General features: G+C 42.6%; 1 protein-coding gene across 3 annotated transcripts in view; it reads left to right on the top strand.

Moving 5' to 3' along the window:
• Nucleotides 1-21,107, top strand: part of CCDC171 (coiled-coil domain containing 171) — a 323,890-nt gene that overhangs the window by 127,537 nt on the left and 175,246 nt on the right. For all 3 annotated transcript variants that reach the window (XM_014518841.2, XM_014518840.2, XM_006021333.2), the window contains exons 13-16: nucleotides 729-818; nucleotides 6,129-6,329; nucleotides 8,418-8,585; nucleotides 10,471-10,659. In XM_014518841.2, the coding sequence (XP_014374327.1) occupies nucleotides 729-818; nucleotides 6,129-6,329; nucleotides 8,418-8,585; nucleotides 10,471-10,659 (648 nt within the window). The remainder of the gene's footprint in view (nucleotides 1-728; nucleotides 819-6,128; nucleotides 6,330-8,417; nucleotides 8,586-10,470; nucleotides 10,660-21,107) is intronic.

Below are 21,107 nucleotides of genomic sequence, written 5' to 3'. Positions count from 1 at the left end.
GAGTATACGCATATAACTTCGGTTACAGAGTCAAGTACACGCACGCAGTTAGGTTACGACGAGATAATGACGGACGTGGCGCCGGGAACGGACGGTCGCGCTTGCAAGACTTTCTACGTCAATATTTTACGCTGACGGGGTGATTGATTGGGAATTGATCAATTTCCCAATTCTCTGGTGACAAGCACAGGTGTTTCCTGTGAGATCCCCAGAGCTCTCCGCCTTGGGCGGAAACCGTTAAACTATTTATAGGCAGAGGTGTTTGACAGAGATGCCCAATCGTGAACCGTTATATGGAATCTTTAATTTTTGGCAGGTGGCAGCTCTTTGTCTCCTCAAGTTACAAGGTAGTGGGTTAGGTTTCTCTACCTGTTACGTGTGTGTTACGTGTGAGGAGCTTACGTTTATCTTTGACCAATTATATATAGTTTCCCCTAGCATTTTATTTCAGCTGACCAATTATCTACAGTACTCCGGCCGCCTTTTGTTTCAAGGAATTTTTGGCAGGGATGTCTTTTAACCCTTAATCGTCAAAATGAGGATGATTTGAATGGTATCTCTTGCTCAGTGGCATGGGCACAATTTAATTGGGTTGTGACAAATTTGTTTAGAGTTAATGTCTGATGAGTTTCTAATAGTGTTTAATATTTTTTATAGAAAATATTAGTTTACATTTAATTGATAATATAAAACTGTTTCAAAGTCCAATATTTTTCCATCTTTCCCAGCTAAAAAAAATTAAAGCTTCTTGTGAAAAGATGACAGAAGAGCTTGATTCATTCAAACAGAAATTAGGGTCTCAAAGTCGAGACCTTGAGGTATGTTTATGAACTTTTCAAGACCGTGTGTATTTGTCATTCAGCTTATAACTTCAGGATAATAATTTATCTCTGTTATTTCAGAATGTGTCTGTACCACTGTTCTCTGGTGAATGCAATATCCAGCTTGCAAGTTAGCGTAAGATCATGTTGCCTCACAGTGGTTACGGTTAGCAAAAGATATAAGATAACTATTGTGAGAATTTCAGGGTTTGCTTTAATGAAATAATTGTGTTTACCTGCTCTTTGAATATCCTCTTGCTCCATAATTTTTGTCACTGTCAGCAGCTTTGTTCTCAGTTTTCAGTTTTCTGTCTTTTTCTCTGTGCCTAAAATATGTATATTTTTCTGTCTCGAGAAATGAATATTAATCTATTTATTAAAATATATTTTAATTCACTTTTTATGTGCTTGTCAGAGTACTTGCTTCAGAATGAAATTCTTTAGTGAGACTGGGGAAAATATAGTGCTTCAAGGACATTTAAATAAAAGGGGCAAGAATGCATTAGTCCTATAACTACCTTGAGGAAGCATGGAGTGCACTAAAAAGCCAGGTGGCTGTGGTTGCGCCTAGGAGAAAATGTAGTCATATATTTAAAAATGCATATTGACCTCTTTTGAAAAAAATGTCGAATGTTTTATCTGCAGAACAGTAAAGTTGGAGTTACAATATGAAATGTGCATAATGTAGTAGGGAGAATTTCAGTGAGAGTGTGACCATTATGCCCAGTTTCTGTGTACAATATTTCCAAGCATCATATAGCACCTATCTTTTGAAGAAATCTGTTTTCTAAAATTACTGTCAGTAAAAACATTACTGATTGCTTATCCAGATGCCTTTGATGCATATCTTGAGTTCTGATTTTATAGTAGCCTTTTCACATGATCAGTCAGGTGTTTTTGTTTTTGTTTGGCCTGATGTATCATTTTTGTAATGTGACATGTCTGGTCCCATCAGCCACCAATTGTATATATAGCTCAGGGGGTAAGAGGGATGAGGTGAAGCGCAGTACTCAGTCAACATTAAGCTTGTTCTACTGTGTTTGTACTACTGCCAAGTTAGTGTGTGGCCACTCCCAAGGATTCTTATAGTGGTACCCTATAAGCATTCATTCAATTGTAGTAATTATACCTTCCAGCTTCTCATCTAGTTCAGAACACTTGAAACTCTCTCTTAGAAGTAGGTCTTGTGGCTGAAGTAAAACATTCTTAAAATTATATAGCTGTCACGTTAGATGAGTGTGCTCTCCATGATAAAGTTAGTTTACCAGCTATTTTTATTATGTTAGGCACAATAAATGTTACTATAATGCAACAAACCAGTTTCTGACTTCAGTTATGTTGGTTTAAATCTTAAATAGTTAATGTGAAATGAACACTGAGCTGCCTGGCCCACTATTTATTTATGGAAGAGGTTGCTTACAGAAGGATGTCTTATTCTTCTATTTTCATATTTTTATTAGGAAGTAATTTAGTGATGGTAAGCAGCTGATACTTGACACTTGAACATGATTTTATAATTTAAATTCTGTAGGCAAACATTTCAACTTAATATTCATAGTTTCCAGTATTGACTTGTTCTGGTCATTTGAAATTAGTGGTCAGTCAGGGGGCCAGAGTAACAGTCCCAGACACAAAGCATGTGTGCCCTTTCTTAGCTTGTAGTCTAGCTCTTGGAATAAGAGGCATGATTCAGTCATTCCTTTGCTTCTCTGCTGAGATTTGATGCCAGTTAGGAATGTTTTGTATAAATGCCATTTTTATTGAAATGTCTGTCCACTGGATATTAGAGTGAGACTACCAGATATGATTTTACTTAGACCACTAAATAGAGCCCTACAGTGATAGCAGCTCTTGGTTGCTGCCAGTCCTCAATTAGATTGAAGCAGTGATTTATAGGGCTAGGGACAGACGTTCAAAAACCCCAAGCCTGAATTGATTCAATATTTGCAGGTTAGTCTAACCTGTAGAGATTGAACCATTTTGCAAGTGGATAGAACAGGGGCAGGCAAAATATGGCCCTTGGGCTGGGCCCATGGAGCCCATAAAAATTTAGTAAATTAATATTTATTTGTCCCTAGTTCCCTGTCAAAGCTGACAGGAGCCAGGGGCAGTAGGACCCAGAGGGAGCCCTCAGCAGGCTTGCAGGCTTGAGCAGCTTAGCCCTGCCCACCCCGGAGAAACATAACTATAGCCGAAAGGTTATGGCCCTTAAGTACATAAGACATATACAGTGAATCCTCCCTCTTACCAATTTGGGAAATGCAAGGATTGGGGGGGGGGGGGGGGGGGGGGGGAAGAATGTGTGTGCATGTGTCGATTCAATATGGGGCAGAGTGTGTGTGTGTGTGTGTGTGTGTGCATGTGTGTGTTCAGAAGGTGACTCCCACATGCACACCCCACTATACACATGTACCCACACCTCCCCTCACACTGCCATACACAAAGCCCAGCCACCCTTCCCCCATGCCCTCCCACATATCCACACACACACCCACAGCCCCACAAACCTATAAACACCCACCACAATATACAAGAGTAAGACTTCATTTTAAGCTATTGTGCAGTCACCTCTGTGTACACTACACAAATGCATATAAATCAGGACAAAAATATTTTTTGAAATCAAATTAAAGAATGTTGTAGATACTTGCTTTTTAGAATATAATTTGATATTTTTCTGGTTCCGAGATGGCAAAACCCCTTGCTGAAAGGAGTGCTTCCAAGGGAAGGGGAGGGACTTCTGGTGACAAAGGTCAGGGCTTAGGGGCAGGATTTCCAGTCACAAGATGGCAACCAGGGGGCAGGGCACCTGTTAAGGGGTAGGGCTACCCATGCAGCGCTCAACAGCTTGCCAGAACTTGGTAAACAGCCCTCCATTGAAAATAATTGCCCACCCCTGGGATAGATGTTTCCTTTTTGTTCCAGAAATGCAGGTACATGCCTGCAGTGACTCAGGCCAGAAGCCTGGGGCACTAGAGCAGCCCTTCCCTTCCACAGGGAAGCTGAGCTGGGGGGCAGGGGGCGTGGCCAGGCCCTGGCAGACATGAATAAGACTGAGGAGACCCCAGCCTTGGCCTGCAGGGTTCAGAGGATGAGGGAAGAGGAAGCGTGGCCAGACTGCTGTGGTGGGGGAGGAGGAGCAGGGAAGAACTCTGTCTACCCCAATGGCTCCCTGACAGCTGGGAGCAATCCAGGCATGCAGCGCTGCCTGGCCCCAGAAGGGAACTCTTCCCCATCCTCTGTCCCCCACAGTGCCATGGGGCAGGGAGGGGGGCTCTTTTTGGTGCTGTGGGAGAACTCATCCCCTTTTTGCTCCTCCCCAATGCCCCCCATGGGGTGGGGATGGGGGGCTCTGTGCAGGGCTGCCTGGCCTGGCCCCAGAGAGGGACTCTTTCCTTTGCTCTTCCCCTGGCACTGCAGGGTGGGGAGGAGGGCTCTATGCAGGGCTGCCTGGTCCTGACCATAGGGAGCAGGGAGAGGGGCTCTGTTCAGTGCTGGGGGGGACTCTTCCCCCTGCTCCACCACCATGGGGCTGGGAAGGGGACTCTGCGGCTCTGCCTGGCCTGGCCTAGCTAGAGTATGGGGAGCAGCTGTAACTGAGCCGCAGCTGCTGGGTGACCCCACTCGCATGGCCTGGGCTGGCCAAGGCAACTGCATGGTGGGGCCAGGGCCACCCCCAACCACTGCAGCTCAGTGATGGGGAGCCTGAGCTCTGTCAGCAAGCACAGCCAGGTGCAGATGGTGGCTGGTTGGGCAGCAGGTTCCCAGTGCGGGGGGTGGGGAGAGGAGCAGGGGGAAGAGTTCCCCCTGAGAGTCTTCCTCCCAGTGGTGGGGGGGAGGGAGAGGAGGAGCCCCTTTCAGCGTTGCATGGCAGGGGTCCCCCCATGGTCCCCTCCCCCAGCCCCCACCTCCCTTGCCCCTAGTACTTACCAGCTTGGAGTGTCTGCAGCTCCTTGGGACTATCTGAATCATCAAAGCTCTCCAAATCTTTGCCAAAGATTCCGAGAGCTTTGAATTGATTCGGACCTTTAAATTGGTCCCGTGATTCGATTTGGATTCGGAGATTCGGCCACCAAATTGAGCTGAATCTCCTCCGAATCGAAAAGCCACCCGAAGCTTTGCACAGCCCTACTCTGCCCCAACTGCAGTCCCCCCAGTGGGGGGGGGGGGGAATTAACCCCTTCTCTTCCCCCTTAGCCTTAATGGGGCCATGCCAGAAGGGCTATGGTCCTTGCCAGTGGGACAGGGAAGGGAGGGAGGGGAAATAAATCCTCTCCTGGGCACTCTGACATTTACAGGGTACGTATATCCCTTCCTAGCCCCTTACTGCTCCACTGGTGGGGATGTGGCCAGATGCTGTCCTGGCTTGGCCCCATTAAGGTGAAGGGAGAAGGGTTAATTTCTCCCTCCGTCCCTTCTGCTCTGCAGCTGGGGTCTGCCAGCCTCGGGCCCAGTGCTGCAGCCTTCCCGCCCCCCACCTTGCTTCCTGACAGATGCGCAGACCCTGGCTGCAGTGGAGAAGGAGGGGAAAGAGGGAAGCATTAACCCCCCTCCCTGCCCACTTTGCCTTAATGGGGCCATGCTGGCCAGTGTCTTGCCACGTCCTGTCCTTTCTTGGGCTAGGGAGCAGAAGGGTGGGGCCAGCTCTGCTCTCTGGAGCAGAGAGCACAGCTCATAGAGCATGCTAGGATGCTGGAGGACTCTAGTTTAACTTAAACCAGGAAGGGGCCTGGGACAGACATTGCATAAACTGGTTTGAGCTCAATTGGTTAAATCAGCTTTGGCCATTTTGAAACTTGATTACGTGCACTGATCGTCTGTTCTGTTACAAATTGAAACCAGTTTCTAATCACTTAAACCGGTTTATGTATAATGTCTGTCCCTAGCCTAGGTGAAAAGTACGAGGTTCTTTCACCAGTCCTTAAGGCAGTCCAGTTCCTGACTGTCCCTAGAAGCTGACTTGCTTACTTCATATTTGAATTTTCAACTGAAAGGATGTAAGCCCCCTTTACGGGTGGGGAAAGCCCAGTCGTGAGTGTCAGAAGGAAGGACTCTTTGGGCTTGGTGAGGGAGTAAAAAGAAAATGAATGATCTTATAGGATCTGCTTTCTCCTCTGTTCCACTCCACTTCCTAATTCTGAAGGAAGTGGTTATCAAATTTGACATTTCATTCTATGTTCAGAAAGAGTAGATGGTTTATTTTAGATGTCAGTATAGATATTTCTTTCCAAGATTATTGAATATTGATTGAGGTAACGTAAGATAAAGTTTGTTATAAACCTTTCTGTTTGTATCTATCTTCTTTAGGAAGCTTGGAATAACCTGACTGATGCCAATAAAGAGTTAAATCATTTGCGCACTAAATGTGCAGACAGAGAGTCTTTAATAGGCACTTTAAAAATGGAACTACAGAATGTACTGCACTGCTGGGAGAAAGAGAAAGTGCGTGCCACAGATTCTGAAAATGAAATCCAGAAGCTTACCAGGGCTTACCAGAAGGATACAGAGGTATTACCAGAGACAAGATGACTGTCAAAAGGAGCCTTTATTTAATCTTAGTTTTATACATTTACATAAATCAGATGGTTGCTTTTAGTCTTAACAGATTTATGCCCAATATATGATTTTAAGATGCATATTTTGAAATATGTATTTAGTATCTACACATTTTTCAAGCATCACATTTCTCTTGAGTTTCATTTTATAAATCAGTTAACAGTTTAACCCTTATGGTCTTTTATGTCTTAAACAAGAAAAAAAGTTTAGGGCAAATGCACTTATTTAAAAAAATCAGGCCTGGGGTCAGTTCTTTTTGTAAATCTTAGTTGAAAGTAAATATACGTTTTTGCATTTGGAAGATGTGTTCAGCATTATAATCCCATTGCTAATAACTAACTCCAGGAGCAACCAAGACAATAGCAAACATGGTATTAAGATAATTTTGCCTGCCAATTACAAAACTAGTTACCTGTTTTTTGTATGTTAGCTGATAGTGTCATACTGTGTGGTAATTGCTTTGTGGGGTTTTATTTCAAAATCTACCTGCCTTCTCTCATTCTTTACTGATCTTAATATAGTTTTCCTGCTTTAATTTTCTCCAGTAAAGTAGTTCTGCATTAGCAATAATCAACCATGTTCTTTATCACAGTTGTCCTGCATATTGAGCTCATTATTCCAGCAAATCTGAACTTGAATGCCAACTAAGTTAAAAGGAAACATTCTTTCCACCCCCTTTACAGTCTGGGATTTAAATTGTGTCCACATGAAGCAGTTGGAATTGTTATACACATCAGATAGTGATTAAAGCAAAGGAAACTAGAAGCCTGACTGTACTGTAAAGTCAGCATGTCTACAGCATTGTGGTTGGGTTTAACATGTGTGAACTGATTTTGTCTTGGGATTTTTTTCATGCCAAATGGATGATTATCATGCTTGGTTTATCACAGCCCAAGCAAGAAGGACACAATGGCGACGTATTGAATTATCCCTGGCAAAAAAATATTAGTTGGTAGCATTTTTGTTCGTGACTCGTTGTTTAAAATCATTCAAGATACAAGACACAAAGTACACCTATACATAATTGAAAACGTCCAAAATTTTGTCAGAACTTTGCAACATCTCTTGCAGTTTCTTGATTTGGGGTTTGCTCCACTTTCATTGAACATGATGGGGCCTTTCACTTGGTTCTCTGGGCTTTTGAATAAAGGCCCTAATTTGGGTTTTGAAACCATCTTTGATTGTTGACTTAAAGTTGTTAATTACTGGAGAGGAACTAAACAGATGCAGGAATGAATTTGGGTCTCGTTGTGGTATAAATAAGGATTAACTTCAGTAAGTCAGTCAGTAGATTGTAGTAGCATTGTGAGATCAGAATCAAGCTTTTGGTTTGAATTGATGATTTTAAAAGCCTATTGAACATGTGTTTGGTCAGAATCAGTCTGTGAAGACTGTTTCTTATGGTCTCATAGTCTTATAGTTCTGATAGTATAATTCTGATGTTTGTACAAACAAATTTTATGTTGCCTTGCCAATTAACTTTTTTTTTTAGTAATTACAAAATTACATCTTCAGTATGTTTAGTTATGCATTGGAAGCTGGTATAATACAGAATTAAAAAAAAAAAAAGTGTTCATAGTACAGGTTATAGTGTATACTGTAACGAGTGGTGTATTGTAAATTCAGCGTGTCTACAAGCTTTGTGGTTGGGTTCAACATGTGTGAATTGATTCTGGATCTTGGTATCCCTGGTATCCTTTTTCATACCAAACAGATGATTACTATGCTTAGTTTATCACAGCTTAAGCAAAAAGGACATAGCTTGAGGAGTATAATGAAGACTGCAAGATTGGACCCTATGTATTTTATATAATGTATCTAATTAAGTTAGCTTTAAACTGTTTTCCCCCCTCTCCATTATGATTTGAATAGTTTTGAGCACATTGTGAGTACAATCCTATTGAAATAGAAATACAATTTCAAAATAAGTGAATTTAAGGTCTGTGTATTTCATATACAGTTGTGTGTCTGATTATTTCTTTTTCGATTCTAACAATATTTATATACACCAGTTAATCTTTTCCTTTTTTTGTCTCACAGGAGAAGCTAACCTTCCTTCACACTTTATATCAGCATTTGGTAGCAGGCTGTGTGCTTATAAAACAACCAGGAGGCATGCTGGATAAATTCTCCTGGCCTGAGCTTTGTGCAGTCTTACAGGAGAATGTTGATGCCCTGATCTTAGACCTCAACAGGGCTAATGAGAAGGTAACTGTCCTTAGGCACCAGATACCTCTATTAAATTCAGTGACATTTGTCCACATCACAGTATCATTAAAAGGGACTGACATTCATCTTATTTCAAAAAGAATTTGGATGTTAATAATTCAGTACCATTAATTATGGCTTGTCTACAACTCAGTTTGATGCCATTGCTGTGGGCATGTAAATGTGACTGAAGTCTGTATGAAGTCTCTAAGCTCCACTTTCTGTGCAGGACATGCTAATACTACTAGCCAGTATTAGCCATAGGGACCTAATTAAAAGAAAATAAATTAATCTTACTGATGAAGCAATTCAAAGAACTTAGTCATTTACACTAATAAACCAACTCTTTATTTTAGCATAAGACAGAAACAAAATACAGTTACCCCCAGAACATCATTTAAAAAATATTTGCTTGAGAGCCAGAGATATTTGGAACCCCCCCCCCCCCTTTTTTTTTTTAAATTGTATTAATTTGGTTAGGGCATTTGTATTCTAGAATATAGCAGCGTGCATTTCTAAGAACCATTATGTATTTAAAAATATAAATATTTGTTCAAGAGGGAATGGTATAGTTTTATGGATGCCTTAATATTTCATAAAGCTAAGTGTGTCCAAAAGAAACACATTTGTTAAACCTGTTTTTTCCCAATAACTTAAACTGGCTCAGCAAACTAACACATGCCACTCCTTAGGATCTCCATTCATGTTCTGGCTCCATTGATCGGGTCAGCTCTGTGTTCCTGTGGTCTAGCAGAAAGATTCCAGATCTTGGCTGCACTGACATACTCTTGAGGGATAGGAAGGGAAAAACTATTTCATAAGTTTCTCATCTGCTAGAGTTATGAATGCTCTCTTGGCTCAAGTTCAGGAACAGGGTTGTTTATAGCTAATCATTTTGGCTCTGCCCCTATTAGTAAATATCCCAGCAGTCAATGGAAAGTACTAAAGGGGTTTGGTTGGTAATAGTTGTAGATAATGCAGGCTGGAGGCAGAGGAAATACTTCCTTTGTCTTCTCAGAAGGGAAAAAAACTAAATGAAAATTACTTGTAGTTTGTGTAGGGGGAGGGGAGTTAAACAGGGTATTAAGTGCAGTTATTGAGATTGGACAGCAGAGTTTTATGATACTTCATGTTTATCAGCTTAGAATTTTTCCAACAGTATTATGAGTGGCATTATAATTGTATAGAGCAGATTTCTCTTGTAGTTCTGTATTATACGTTGAAAGGAATAGTGATCATATCTTTAGATAGTGTATTGGAAAAATATGGGAATATGTTCTTTTATTTGATGCATAACTCCATTTAGCTTTAGTGGAAAAAGCTTTAGTGGCTAAAGCCCTGACCACTGAGTATAGCTCTTAAATTGCACATTGAAATGCACCATAAAATTAACAGCTTGTCTGGGAAAGGAGGCAACTCTAAAGCGCTCTTAAATTGTTTTAGTACTCAGCAAATGTGAAGAATACTTTGGTTTTCAAATAAAATGTGATATAAAAATCACATGTAAACTCTGATTTTCATTATAATTTAACATGCCATATTATTATTGCATGGGGCTTATTAATTATATAACAATAATATAATTTCATTACCAACTTTTTAAAACAAATAAGACAGTCTCCCTGCTTAGGAAGGTTCTAGAGAGGATTATATTGATGAGATCAGTGTAAGTTGGTTTTCTTTTGCAGAATTAGGTTTTAAAGAGAGATTTGAAGCAAGAGACTAGTGATATGTATAGGTTTTAAAATTTTTACTAAGCCATCTGGAAAAAGAAATAATCAAGGTCTTAGACCAAAATGATTTTGTGCTTAAATTAGGATTTAAAATGAATGCAAAAGGGCATTTTTGTTTGAGAAGTGTTTTTTTTTAAATCTCTCTCATGCAGATAACTCATCTAGAATATATTTGTAAGAATAAGTCTGATACCATGAAGGAGCTTCAGCAGACACAGGAAGACACTTTTAACAAAATGGCTGAACAGATGAAAGCACAAGAAAGCTGTTGGCAGAGACAGAAAAAGGAGTTGGAGCAGCAGTACTCTGGACTCCTTGGGGAAATTCAGGCAAGGGCACAGGTACAGTACTTGTGCCAAACAGCTATAAACTTCAGGATTTTTCTTTATATATTTAGTATATTATTTCAATACTTTTTGTTCCAAATAATTTTAAGTTCTCTGGGGATTTCAGTACGTCTCTTGGGGGGAAAAAAAAAGATTATTTTCCTATTAACGTTACATAGTTTAGGAAATGCATGACTTTCAGTTAAAACATTCCTGGCATGCTTTGCCTAATTAAGTCCTGCAGTTGTATTTCCCTTTTGTTAATTATTTTTTTTAAGAGGTGAAAATTATAAGGTGAAAACATTTATTTAATTGTTTATTGAGTAGCTAGTACCCAGAGTACTAGCTACTTTTTCAGTATGTTATACCTTTTTGAGAGTTCTGTACAGTAACGACCATTTAAATTTATTCTAGATAGAAATTACTCATATAAATTCTGAGCCTGGGAACAAAGTTAGCAGTAGCACTAGTAATATTTAAGTAACATGAGACTTCCATTATTAGGGGTCCTATGGAAAGACAAAGTCAGTACCCCAAGTTATATGCTCTGAATGAGTCTAGAACAGTTCTGTTACCATCCCTTGATATTTCTGGAAATCTAATGGTTATGAAAGGTTATAGACTGTTGGGTTAAGAAATTGATATCTTATCCCAACAAATAAAACCTATCCATACTGAACTGCCATTGCACTTAAACTCTTTGTTTTAGAATGTGTCAGGATTAATACTCTTTTAGCCATTTACTTGTCTCTCAAGACTAATTTGTTCAAGTCTTATTTGAGCATGGACTCAGGCCAATTGCATAAAAGGAAAAGTCTCTGTATAGTTGCATAGGACTGGAAGGGACCTCCTAGATCACTGAACTGCCCTCCCCCCCTGCTGTTGTAGGTCAACATATCATGTAATCCTTTTTCATATACTTCTGAAGTTCAGTCTTAAAACTCATTAAGTATTTTGAACTCTTGATCTTTTTGGAAGGTTTCTCCAAAACCACACTTGGTTAGAAACAGTATTTTTATTTCCAGTTTAAAAGTATTCACGTGCCAGTTTTCCCCATGTCTCAAGGTCATTATGATAACATCACTTTTAAGTGGCTCTCAAATGTCCTGCCTGATGGGTAGGGTGACTATATGTCATGGGCAAACTGGGAGTCCAGCAGGGATGCGGAGTGGCATGGCGTGCTTGGCAGGCACAGCTGCTGCTGTGTGCAAGCAAGACGGGCGGACTGGAGCGGAGTGGTGCCTTCTGCAGTTTCCCTGCCTTGCTCATGCATAGCAGCAGCAGTGCCTGCCTGGCGCACAATACCGTTCCACATCCCCACCAGACTCTGGACTTATAGGAAACAAAACCTGTTATGTTACCGTTGTAACCACAATTTGTGTCTTGCTGGATCAGAAATACAGTACATTTGATTCCTTTTAGGTTTTGAAAAATTTGGTTTTTCTCTTTAAGGCATTTTTGTGATTTAAGTATGTTCTTTAGACGAAATGGTTTCATAATAACTGTTAAGCGATCTCTTCTTGTAAGTGATTTAAAGGGTGACCACAATGACATGGATACTATCTTAAAAACTGTATTCAGTTTGAATTTTATTTTGGGTCAACAGCAGTACATTTCCAATTTAAAAAATAGTTTTTAAAGCTTCACATGGGCTTTCTCTGTGGCTGGTGTATCCCTGTTCCTGTAATCCTTTGATGAAACAGTCTCATTTCATAAGTAATCCCTGCAGTCTCTGCTTTTCCTCAGCTGTGTTCACATTGGGTTCCTGTACACCAGAATGCAAAGCATGCCTGATGGTAAAGGCCCTTGCATCACTTCATCCCTTGTGCAACCACCTGTGATGCTGTTGCAATCCTCCTCTACATACTGCATTAGTCAACTTACTATAGCGAAATCGATATGGTTTTGAAAAAAAATATTTCCCTGTATAATCATCCTGACTTTTATTTCTGGCATGATTTAAATAATGCAAGATGGTTTTATTTTAATTTAGACAGTATTTTGTCCATGCTAGCTCCTGAAGCAAAACTCTGCCCTATCTTCTTGCCTTCCTATATTCCATTTTCAATGCCTGAGATCAATGACAATTGGAATGTTATCCCAGCTGAGAAGTCATGCCATTTTTCTGGCACAGAAAGTTTACAGTGTTTCATTCAGATGTGACAACATTTCACAGGTGATGAAATGATCTCTGTAAAGCATATGTAACACTTGCAGTGTAGGTCATGGAATGCATATTTTGAGCAAATTCTACATGAAACAGGTAAAGGCTTATAATTTACCTTTGGTGTGGGGAGGAAGGCTGCCTTCATGATGAGCATGGGAAAAAGGGTTGAGACCAAGGAATAGAAATATTGCATTGTAACCCAAGGAACCTGGTCTGCCTTGTAATTCACTCTGAACTTTTTCCTTCTTGTTCCTTCTTCCTATAATATTCTACTAACATGCTAGGATTGAAAAGAGGGGTATGATAAATTTCATTTTCCAGAGATATCAACTTTTTAGAAGTTTGGGGAACACTGCATGAAACCAAACTCATGATTTCCGCTTTTCTTGTCCTGCTTATGCATGTGTAGGGGTCATCAGGAAGAGAATTGCAAGGTATAATGTCTGTGTTTTTGATTTCTAACAGTCAAGCTGCCTTGCTTCGTCACTGTCTTTCCCTTTCTTTAGTCACTTACACTTGTGTGGATTGGATCTAACCCTTATCCAAACAGAGTGACATCTTATTTTACATTTATTTTGCCAAAGTAAAAATGACTACACATATTGAAGAGCATTTGTGAACCAGGAGATAGTGAATGGGGATTTGCTATTAATTTTGCTTTTGCACCATTATATTTGCAGCCAATTTAAAGTAAATTGGTGTTGGACTTGAATTTAATCTAACATGTTTGAGAATCTGGACATGCTTCTATATACTTCTCGGTGTATCTCAGTGATAAATGCTAGCCTCTTAACATTTTCTTTGCATGGAGAATATATACTGAATTACCTTTTTAAAGACGCACACTGGTAACTAGCGATGGCACGAAGTGAAGCGTACTGCTGATTCTATGAGAAAAATGTAGCTTATCTTTTGATCTTGTAGATGATCTTCCATCCAAGGAGGTAAAGATTACTTTAATATTGTTAATAAATTTAGACTTATAAGAGTCCCTGAAAGATATGGAAGTATTCATAGGTGCTGACTTTGGTTTTTGCCTGAGGGTTCTTGCAGATGTTAAAACAAACAAACAAAACCAGCACTTTATATTAAACTCAGTGAGTTCCTGTGTCAAGCCCTGTGCATGAACAAAAGAGGCAGCATGTTACTTCCACCCAGCTCTCCAGCATCTGTAAAGATCGGACACTTTAGTGGGGCTCTTTTGGCTCTTATCTAATACCTGATTGAATCAGCTTTAGCCAAAAGTGCCAAAAAGCCCTGCTGAAGGGCCCGATCTTTACAGGCACTGCAGAGCCATGTTGAAGTAACATGCTGCTGCTTCTGATAAAGCATAGTTTTTTGTTTGTTTATTTTTTAATGTCTGCAAGCATGGCTCTTGGGTGCTGAGCTCCTGCTAATTTTTTTTGGTAGGTGCTTGAGCCCTGGAGCACCCACAGTGTTGGCATCTATGGAAATATTATTAGGGACAAGTGTTACGTAATTCTCCCTGATTAGAAAAAAAAGGTCATTAGAAAAAACAGGATTAGAGCCCACATCCTTGTATTTGCTTTCCTGTCACTAACCATTACACCTTTTTTTTTTTTTCCAAGATATTGGCTATGCAGAAGTGTTATATCTCTACTGAGAGAATTGCTGTTCTCCAGGTAGAAACCACAAGTACACAAGCATTCACACCATTTCCCTCAAACCAAGAACATTGTTTCTGGGAGAAAAACAACCCAACTCCAGCCTGGTTGAAATTGCTCCCAGGATGACTTATTCCAGGAAAATGAACATTTGTATGCTCCCTGCAATGAGCAAGGAAGAGTAGAGCCTTGAGGAAAAGTTCCCATTCTTTTCAGAAACCAAGGTCATCCTAGTCTGCACAAGGTGTTGGGGTGGAAATGGGGAGCATCTGCACTGCACCATCCTCTTGGCTACTGGGTACTGAGAGCTGAATGGAGGCGACAGCATCACAAGTACACTTCCCGCTCCACACACTGGGGACTCTGATGTAAGGCTTCGCCCTCACTGTTCCAGTCTAACCAGGAATGGGAGGAGAGGAGCAGCTGCTCCCCAGACTAAGATCACTGTGGTTTCAGGAAGGTGAAGGGAGTGGAGGAAAGGTGGTTGCTGCAGACTTAATGCCTGTAATGCTCCTTCTTCCAGAGTCATTTTTAGTGATGGAAATTTTCCAGTGCTAGAAATGAATGCTTGTATATGACCATTCGTTGCTCAATGATAGGGAGCGTTGGGCGAGGTGTGTGTGTGTGGGGGGGGGATGGTTTGTCTGTGGAGTGGGGGGCTAAAATTAGCCCCTGGTCCTGGGGGGCTGGGGGGAGAGAGCCCACAATCCCCCCAAACCTGCCTTCAGACCTCCGTGAGCCCCCTGATCCCACCAAACTTTCCTGGACTCTATCAACCCTCCTCCCCCTGCAGACTCCACTAGCTCCCTGATCCCCCAGTCTCTGGTGTGGACCCTGCCTACTCCTGCTGATCTCCATCTTCTAAATCCGCCTGCCTCTCTAACCTCCCCTGCAAGCCCATTTGCCCCCCTGGTACCCCCCCAACTCCCCTCCCCACATCCTGACTTACGTTAGATCAGGTGGCCATTTTTAACTTGATCTAACCTCCCCCTAACCTCCCTGAATGTCTGTACACACCCTCAAAGAAGGTATGTCACAGACCATCAGTAAGGATGGCTATAGACTCTGCCTTTCCTTGCCAGGGGCTTCTTGTTGGTAGCAAAACTTGAAATACTTTTCAGTATTCTTCTCTCCAGGTAGGGTAGCTTCTGAACACAGTCCACCAATAAATTTCCTCAAACAGAAATAAAAATTATAAATATTTTGAAGTGCCTCCATTTTCAAAACTATAGTGGAATGTGAATGTGGAATATGTAGAATAAGATAAGAAATGTCTTCTGAATCCCAAATACCAGTTAATGATAGTAAATTAAATGAAATCATGATTTCTACTTTTGGGGGGATTTCAGCTTGGAGGTGAATGAACTGAGGACTGGTATATTACAATAGTATCAAGAGTTGGTGTAGTAACAGAAAAATAAAATATTTGAAATATAACGAAACTTTTGAAGTTTAAGTGGCATTAAGTCTCTAGTTTGCAATCTGTCTTCTTGCTAACATAAAGGACAAGAGCCCATCAAGCAACGGGATAAAATAGAGTTCCTACTTCCCAGGAGAGGGTATAATTTTTTTAAGGATTTTTGAAGTCCAGAGAATTCTATAACCCAGTCAGGCACCTGAAAGCTCTTACACTACAGGGAATCTGCCCACAAACCTCTAAGAGGAGAAAATCTGCTATCTCTTTCAAAAAATGTACTCGTAAACATTCAAGAAGATATTAGAAACTGTAATGTAAGGCAAAAAACAAATGAAGGCTATTAAAAAGAAACCAAGATGCTGCTTTTTTAAAACTAGTGTTTGCAATGGAAGAATGATCTATATACTCTAAAATATTTTTAAAGGTTTTAACCTTTTGTTTATTTTTCTCATTTAGCTGTGTAACAACGTATTAAAAGTAAGTAGTAAATTGAGTACTGATACTAGTGCATTTCTTTTTAAGACCACGTACAGTCATTCAGCTGCTACTGGGAGAATCCCCATTCTGGTAGAAACCAAACATGTATGAACATTGATGTTCTTTCTCCTGGACCAAAACTCACAATTCTGGGAGAAAACTAAGCAAACTCCAACCAGGGAGAAGTCAGTCCTGAGAGCGTTACTCGTGGGTGAACGAATGTTTGTCCAATTTCTCCAAGCTTAACTCCAGGAGGAACCAGAAGGAGTGGAACCAGGAGAAAGGTTTCCATGCTTTCTGGAGACCAGGGTCACCCCAGTCCAGAGAAGGTGTGGGTAGGCAGCTGCTTCTGTCTGTCGCATAGATTGGAAGGGAAGGGGAGGAAAGGAGCAGCCACCAGCTGCTCCATTTCAGCTTCTTACACTCCAAAGGCTTCAGTGTGAAAAGTGGGCAAGGGGCTTTACATTGCTTCTCTGTCCATTCAGAGTCTAACAATGAGACCGGGAGCAGTGTGGAGGAGCACCTGCTCACTGTCCCCTGCCTGCTCCCCAGACTAGGGTCCTTGGTCTGGGGACTGGGTAGGGAGGTTTGCTCCACTGTTCCCTCCAAGAGCATTCCAGGAGTGGAGGGGGAGGGGAGCAGCTGCCATTGGGTGCTTGGGGAAGAGGATGGGGGCTTTGCCTTTCTTACCTCCCAGGCTGGTCTGGGAGGGAAGGGAGAAGCCACCAGTGCTCCCCGCCTCTTCTCCAAAGCTAGAGTAGAACAGAGACCCCTACCCTGGAGAAAGCACAGGGAGCTTTCCCCTGCTCTTCCACTCCCCCCAGGCAATGGGAGAAGTGGAGCAGGCACTGGTCCCCACATCTTCCCCAGATCGACAACACCCTTGTCTGGGAAGGTGTGGAGTACAGGGCAGAGGGAGCAGCTGTAGAATGAGTGCCCGTACACTCCCTTTTCTGGGAAGATTTCCACCAGTAGAAATGAATGTACTCAAGGAGCTGGCAGGCATCATAGCTCAGCTCCTGGCACTCTGGTGAAGTGCCCAGTGATTGGAAGAAGGCCAATGTCATGCCTATCTTCAGGAAAGGGAGGAAAGTAGATCCGGCAAAATACAGGCCCATCAGCCTGACCTATATCTTGGGGAAGGTCTTGGAAATGATTATCAAAGAGGCCATCCTTAACAGATTGGCTGATGGCAATATCCTGAGGGATACCCAGCATGGGTTTGTTGCGGGTAGGTCTTACTTGACCAATCTTATCTCCTTTTACAACCAGGTGACCTATCACCTGGACAAGGGGGAAGAGATTGATGTCGTATATCTTGACTTTAAAAAAAGCCTTCCATCTGGTATCCCATGATCGCCTCTTGGCAAAACTGGCTAACTGTGGCCTCGACCTCACCATGATCCTCTGGCTGGGGAATTGGCTCCGCGGCAGGACCCAGGGGGTGGTGGTTGGCGGATGTTAATCGTCGTGGTGCCCTGTGACCAGTGGGATCCCCCAAGGCTCTGTCCTAGGGCCTATACTCTTTAACATCTTCATCAGTGATGTGGACATTGGTGTCAGAAGCGGACTGGCCAAGTTCGCCGACAACACCAAACTCTGGGGTAAAATGTCCATGCCTGAGGACAGGAGGGTGATCCAGGCAGATCTTGACAGGCTCAGGAAATGGGCAGATGAGAACCTGATGGTGTTTAACACCGAAAAATGCAAGGTTCTCCAACTTGGGAGAAAAAACCTGCAGCATGCTTGTAGGCTCGGCAGTGTTACGCTGGTCAGCATTACAGATGAAAGGGACTTGGGGGTCATGACTGACCACAAGATGAACATGAGTCTTCAATGTGATGCTGCAGCTAGTAAAGCGAGCAAAACGCTGGCTTGCATCCATAGATGCTTCTCAAGAAAAAACTGGGGCCTCATTCTCCCATTGTACTCGGCCTTGGTGAGACACATTTGGATGTTTATCTTGCTGGGATCCTATGAGCCCTGCTGACTTCCTGCCCCTGGGGCAGGGGGCTGGACTTGATGATCCTTCGGGGTCCCTTCTAGCCCAAATGTCTATGAAATGTCTGCTTGTGGTCTAAATTTGCTTGCTTAGGTGCTGGCCTTTCATCTCTAAGTCCAAATTGACTTAGAGACTTGATGTTTCTGTGCCTTCCAGCTACCATTTCAAGCTTTCTTTTACAAGAATAGCATACTGTAAGTAAAATGATGGCCAAAAGTCTTTGTGCCTTGAGGCAGACAAAGTTCTGGGTGAATCTGATATTAGACAAACTTAAATAGTTGGAAAAAAAAATTTTAAGCAAGCTTTCAGGTTCAAAAACCCTTTGTCAGGCTGAGGAAGTTTCAGCAGTTGGTGTGTGCTGTTCCTGGATGGAATGAAAAGTAAAGAAGTGGAGGCTGGGCTGGTATGCATACAAGACAGGCAATCAGTGAAGATGTAGATTGAAATTTTAGATGTAGTTTGTGCCTTAACACATTTTAAAATACTAATAGTATAAATGCTGTAAATGGCAGGACACTAAAATGGGGGTGGCCAGAGTTACTCACCCTCGGAGCCACATGTGATCCTCCACCGAAGCCGGGGGGTGGGGGGGCTGGGGAGTGCTGAGTGACTCAGCGCAGCTGCAAAGAGTGTGTGTGAGGGGGAGCTGCTGAGCAATCCAGAGCAGCTGCAGAGCAGGAAGTGGTTCTCCACTGGAGCCCTGCCTACTTCCCCTGAGGTGGCAGCCCAGTTTCCCCTGGAGACCCACAAGAACCATACCGGCCAGCTGCATGTAGCTCGCAAGCCGCAGTGTGGCCACCGTTGCACTAAACATTCACTGGGTAAAATACATAAACAGTTATTGGAGCAAGAACCAAAACCCAGGACACCTCTTTCCCCTCCGTATGCCCAAGCTGGAGTCATATTCCTTCTTCTCTTTCTCTGACCCAGTCTTTCTTACATTCTCTTCTTCAGAGTCGCACAGCTTTAGCAATATGACATAGAGCAGGGGTTCCCAAACTTTTTATGCTGAGGACCGGCAAACCACAGACGGGAAGTGACCACAGACTGGCAAGCTGTGGACCAGCAGTGACTGGCATACTGCACGCAGGCAGCCAACACTTTTTTTTATACTCGATATAAAAAAGGGGTGGCTGCTGGTCCGCAGCATGCTGGTCACTTCCAGTTCGCAGTTTGCCAGTCTGCGGTCACTTCTGGTCTGGCAGCCAGCCCTCCTGGAGACTAGCAGCCAACCCTATGCAGCCTGGCATCGGGCCATGGCCCAGGGGTTGGGAACCTCTGACATAGAGGGTGGCAAGTGCCAACTGTAGAATAACCCAAAGCCTTGTGTTTAGGACAGTCTTCTGGGAGGTGAGAGATGTGGGTTTGAACACATCCTGTTGAGGGCAAGTGCTCCAACCACTGGCAGTATGTAAAGGGGAACCCCACTTTCTCCATCTCTGTCCATACTATAAACCAAAGGGATGACACCTGTTCTATTTTTTTTAAGAATGACTTAAGGGACTAATTCCAAAGCAGATTCCAGTATGACATAGGAGTCTCCATGAAATCCAAAGTGGTCATCAACGAGCACTGTGTGAGAGGGGGGCATTTCTAAGACACCCTTCCTTCTCAGCATTTCCTGTTGACTCCCTGCTTAATGTGTTTGTTGTTCTGAATTCCACTCAAAGACAGGGTTTCTACCCCCCTATATTTGTATAAGCAACTTAGGCACTTAACTTCAGGGTAGTGGATTCTGTTTTGGGAGCCAAGTACCTAAATTAGGTGTTGCACTACTTGACTTCAAAACACCTAAGCTCTTGTTTTAGATCTAGCCTGATGCAATTTGTTCAAGAAATACAGGCAGTTTGTGATTGAACAGGGAATTGACTTCAGGTCTCCATAGATTCAGACTAATGTTGGAACAGACCATTGGTTCCTTACAAGAAGGCAAAATTAAGTTGCATGGGCTACATTCATTTTGGCATTTTCTTGATTTATGGTTACTTGCCTTTGTGGGCCTCGATTCCCGGATGGTCCTTGGGAAACGGCCGCAGTTGCGTGTCAAGTGGGGCACCGGGTGGTGACACCAACCCAGACGCTCGGGGATGCCAAGTGCCGGAGGGAGATAAACACCACAGACAATAAGGTGTGAAATAAAGTTTGGTATTTACTTACAGGCTTGTCGAACAGTAAGTTGAAACAACTTGAAGGGTGATATAACTTGGAGGTGACGAACTATATACAGCAGCAAGGGACAAGCGATGGGTGGCGGGTGAAGACCGCAGTATACAAGTACGATGTCTGGTTGGGACAAAGTACAGGCGTTCCGGATTTGGCAATGCAGTGAACTATAATGCTCGGAGCGACTGGAACAGCTTCTGCTATAGACCTAGGGGTCTGACCAGGCCCCAAGACGGGTGAACAATCCGTCCTGAGAGTCAGAGCCTGGGGACCATGCACCGAGGCGTGCGGTCCCCTATATAACTTTTTTGGCCAATCAGGAAGCTCCCCTGATGGTACATTCTGGAACCCATGGACATGCTGGCCAGCCAGCTATGTCCATTAGGTGGTCTTTGATTGGCTAGACCACAGGTGATCACGCTCTGATCACGCATCGCTCACATGTTGGGTCAAATTACTGATACACTCCGCCACCGCATCACTATTTACAAATGGTTGCATCACTTAACACTCCGATACAATAATCTGGCGGGGTCACTTTGCTTGTTGACATGCCCCCTTGACCTCTGCCAGATTATTGTATGAAATACATACAAGATTATACAGTACTGT

The sequence above is a fragment of the Alligator sinensis genome, unplaced genomic scaffold, assembly GCF_000455745.1.
Source record: "Alligator sinensis unplaced genomic scaffold, ASM45574v1 scaffold917_1, whole genome shotgun sequence".
NCBI classification, from domain to species: Eukaryota; Metazoa; Chordata; order Crocodylia; family Alligatoridae; genus Alligator; species Alligator sinensis.
The sequence above is the reverse complement of the archived record's forward strand: the minus strand, read 5'-3'. Positions and strand labels throughout refer to the sequence as shown.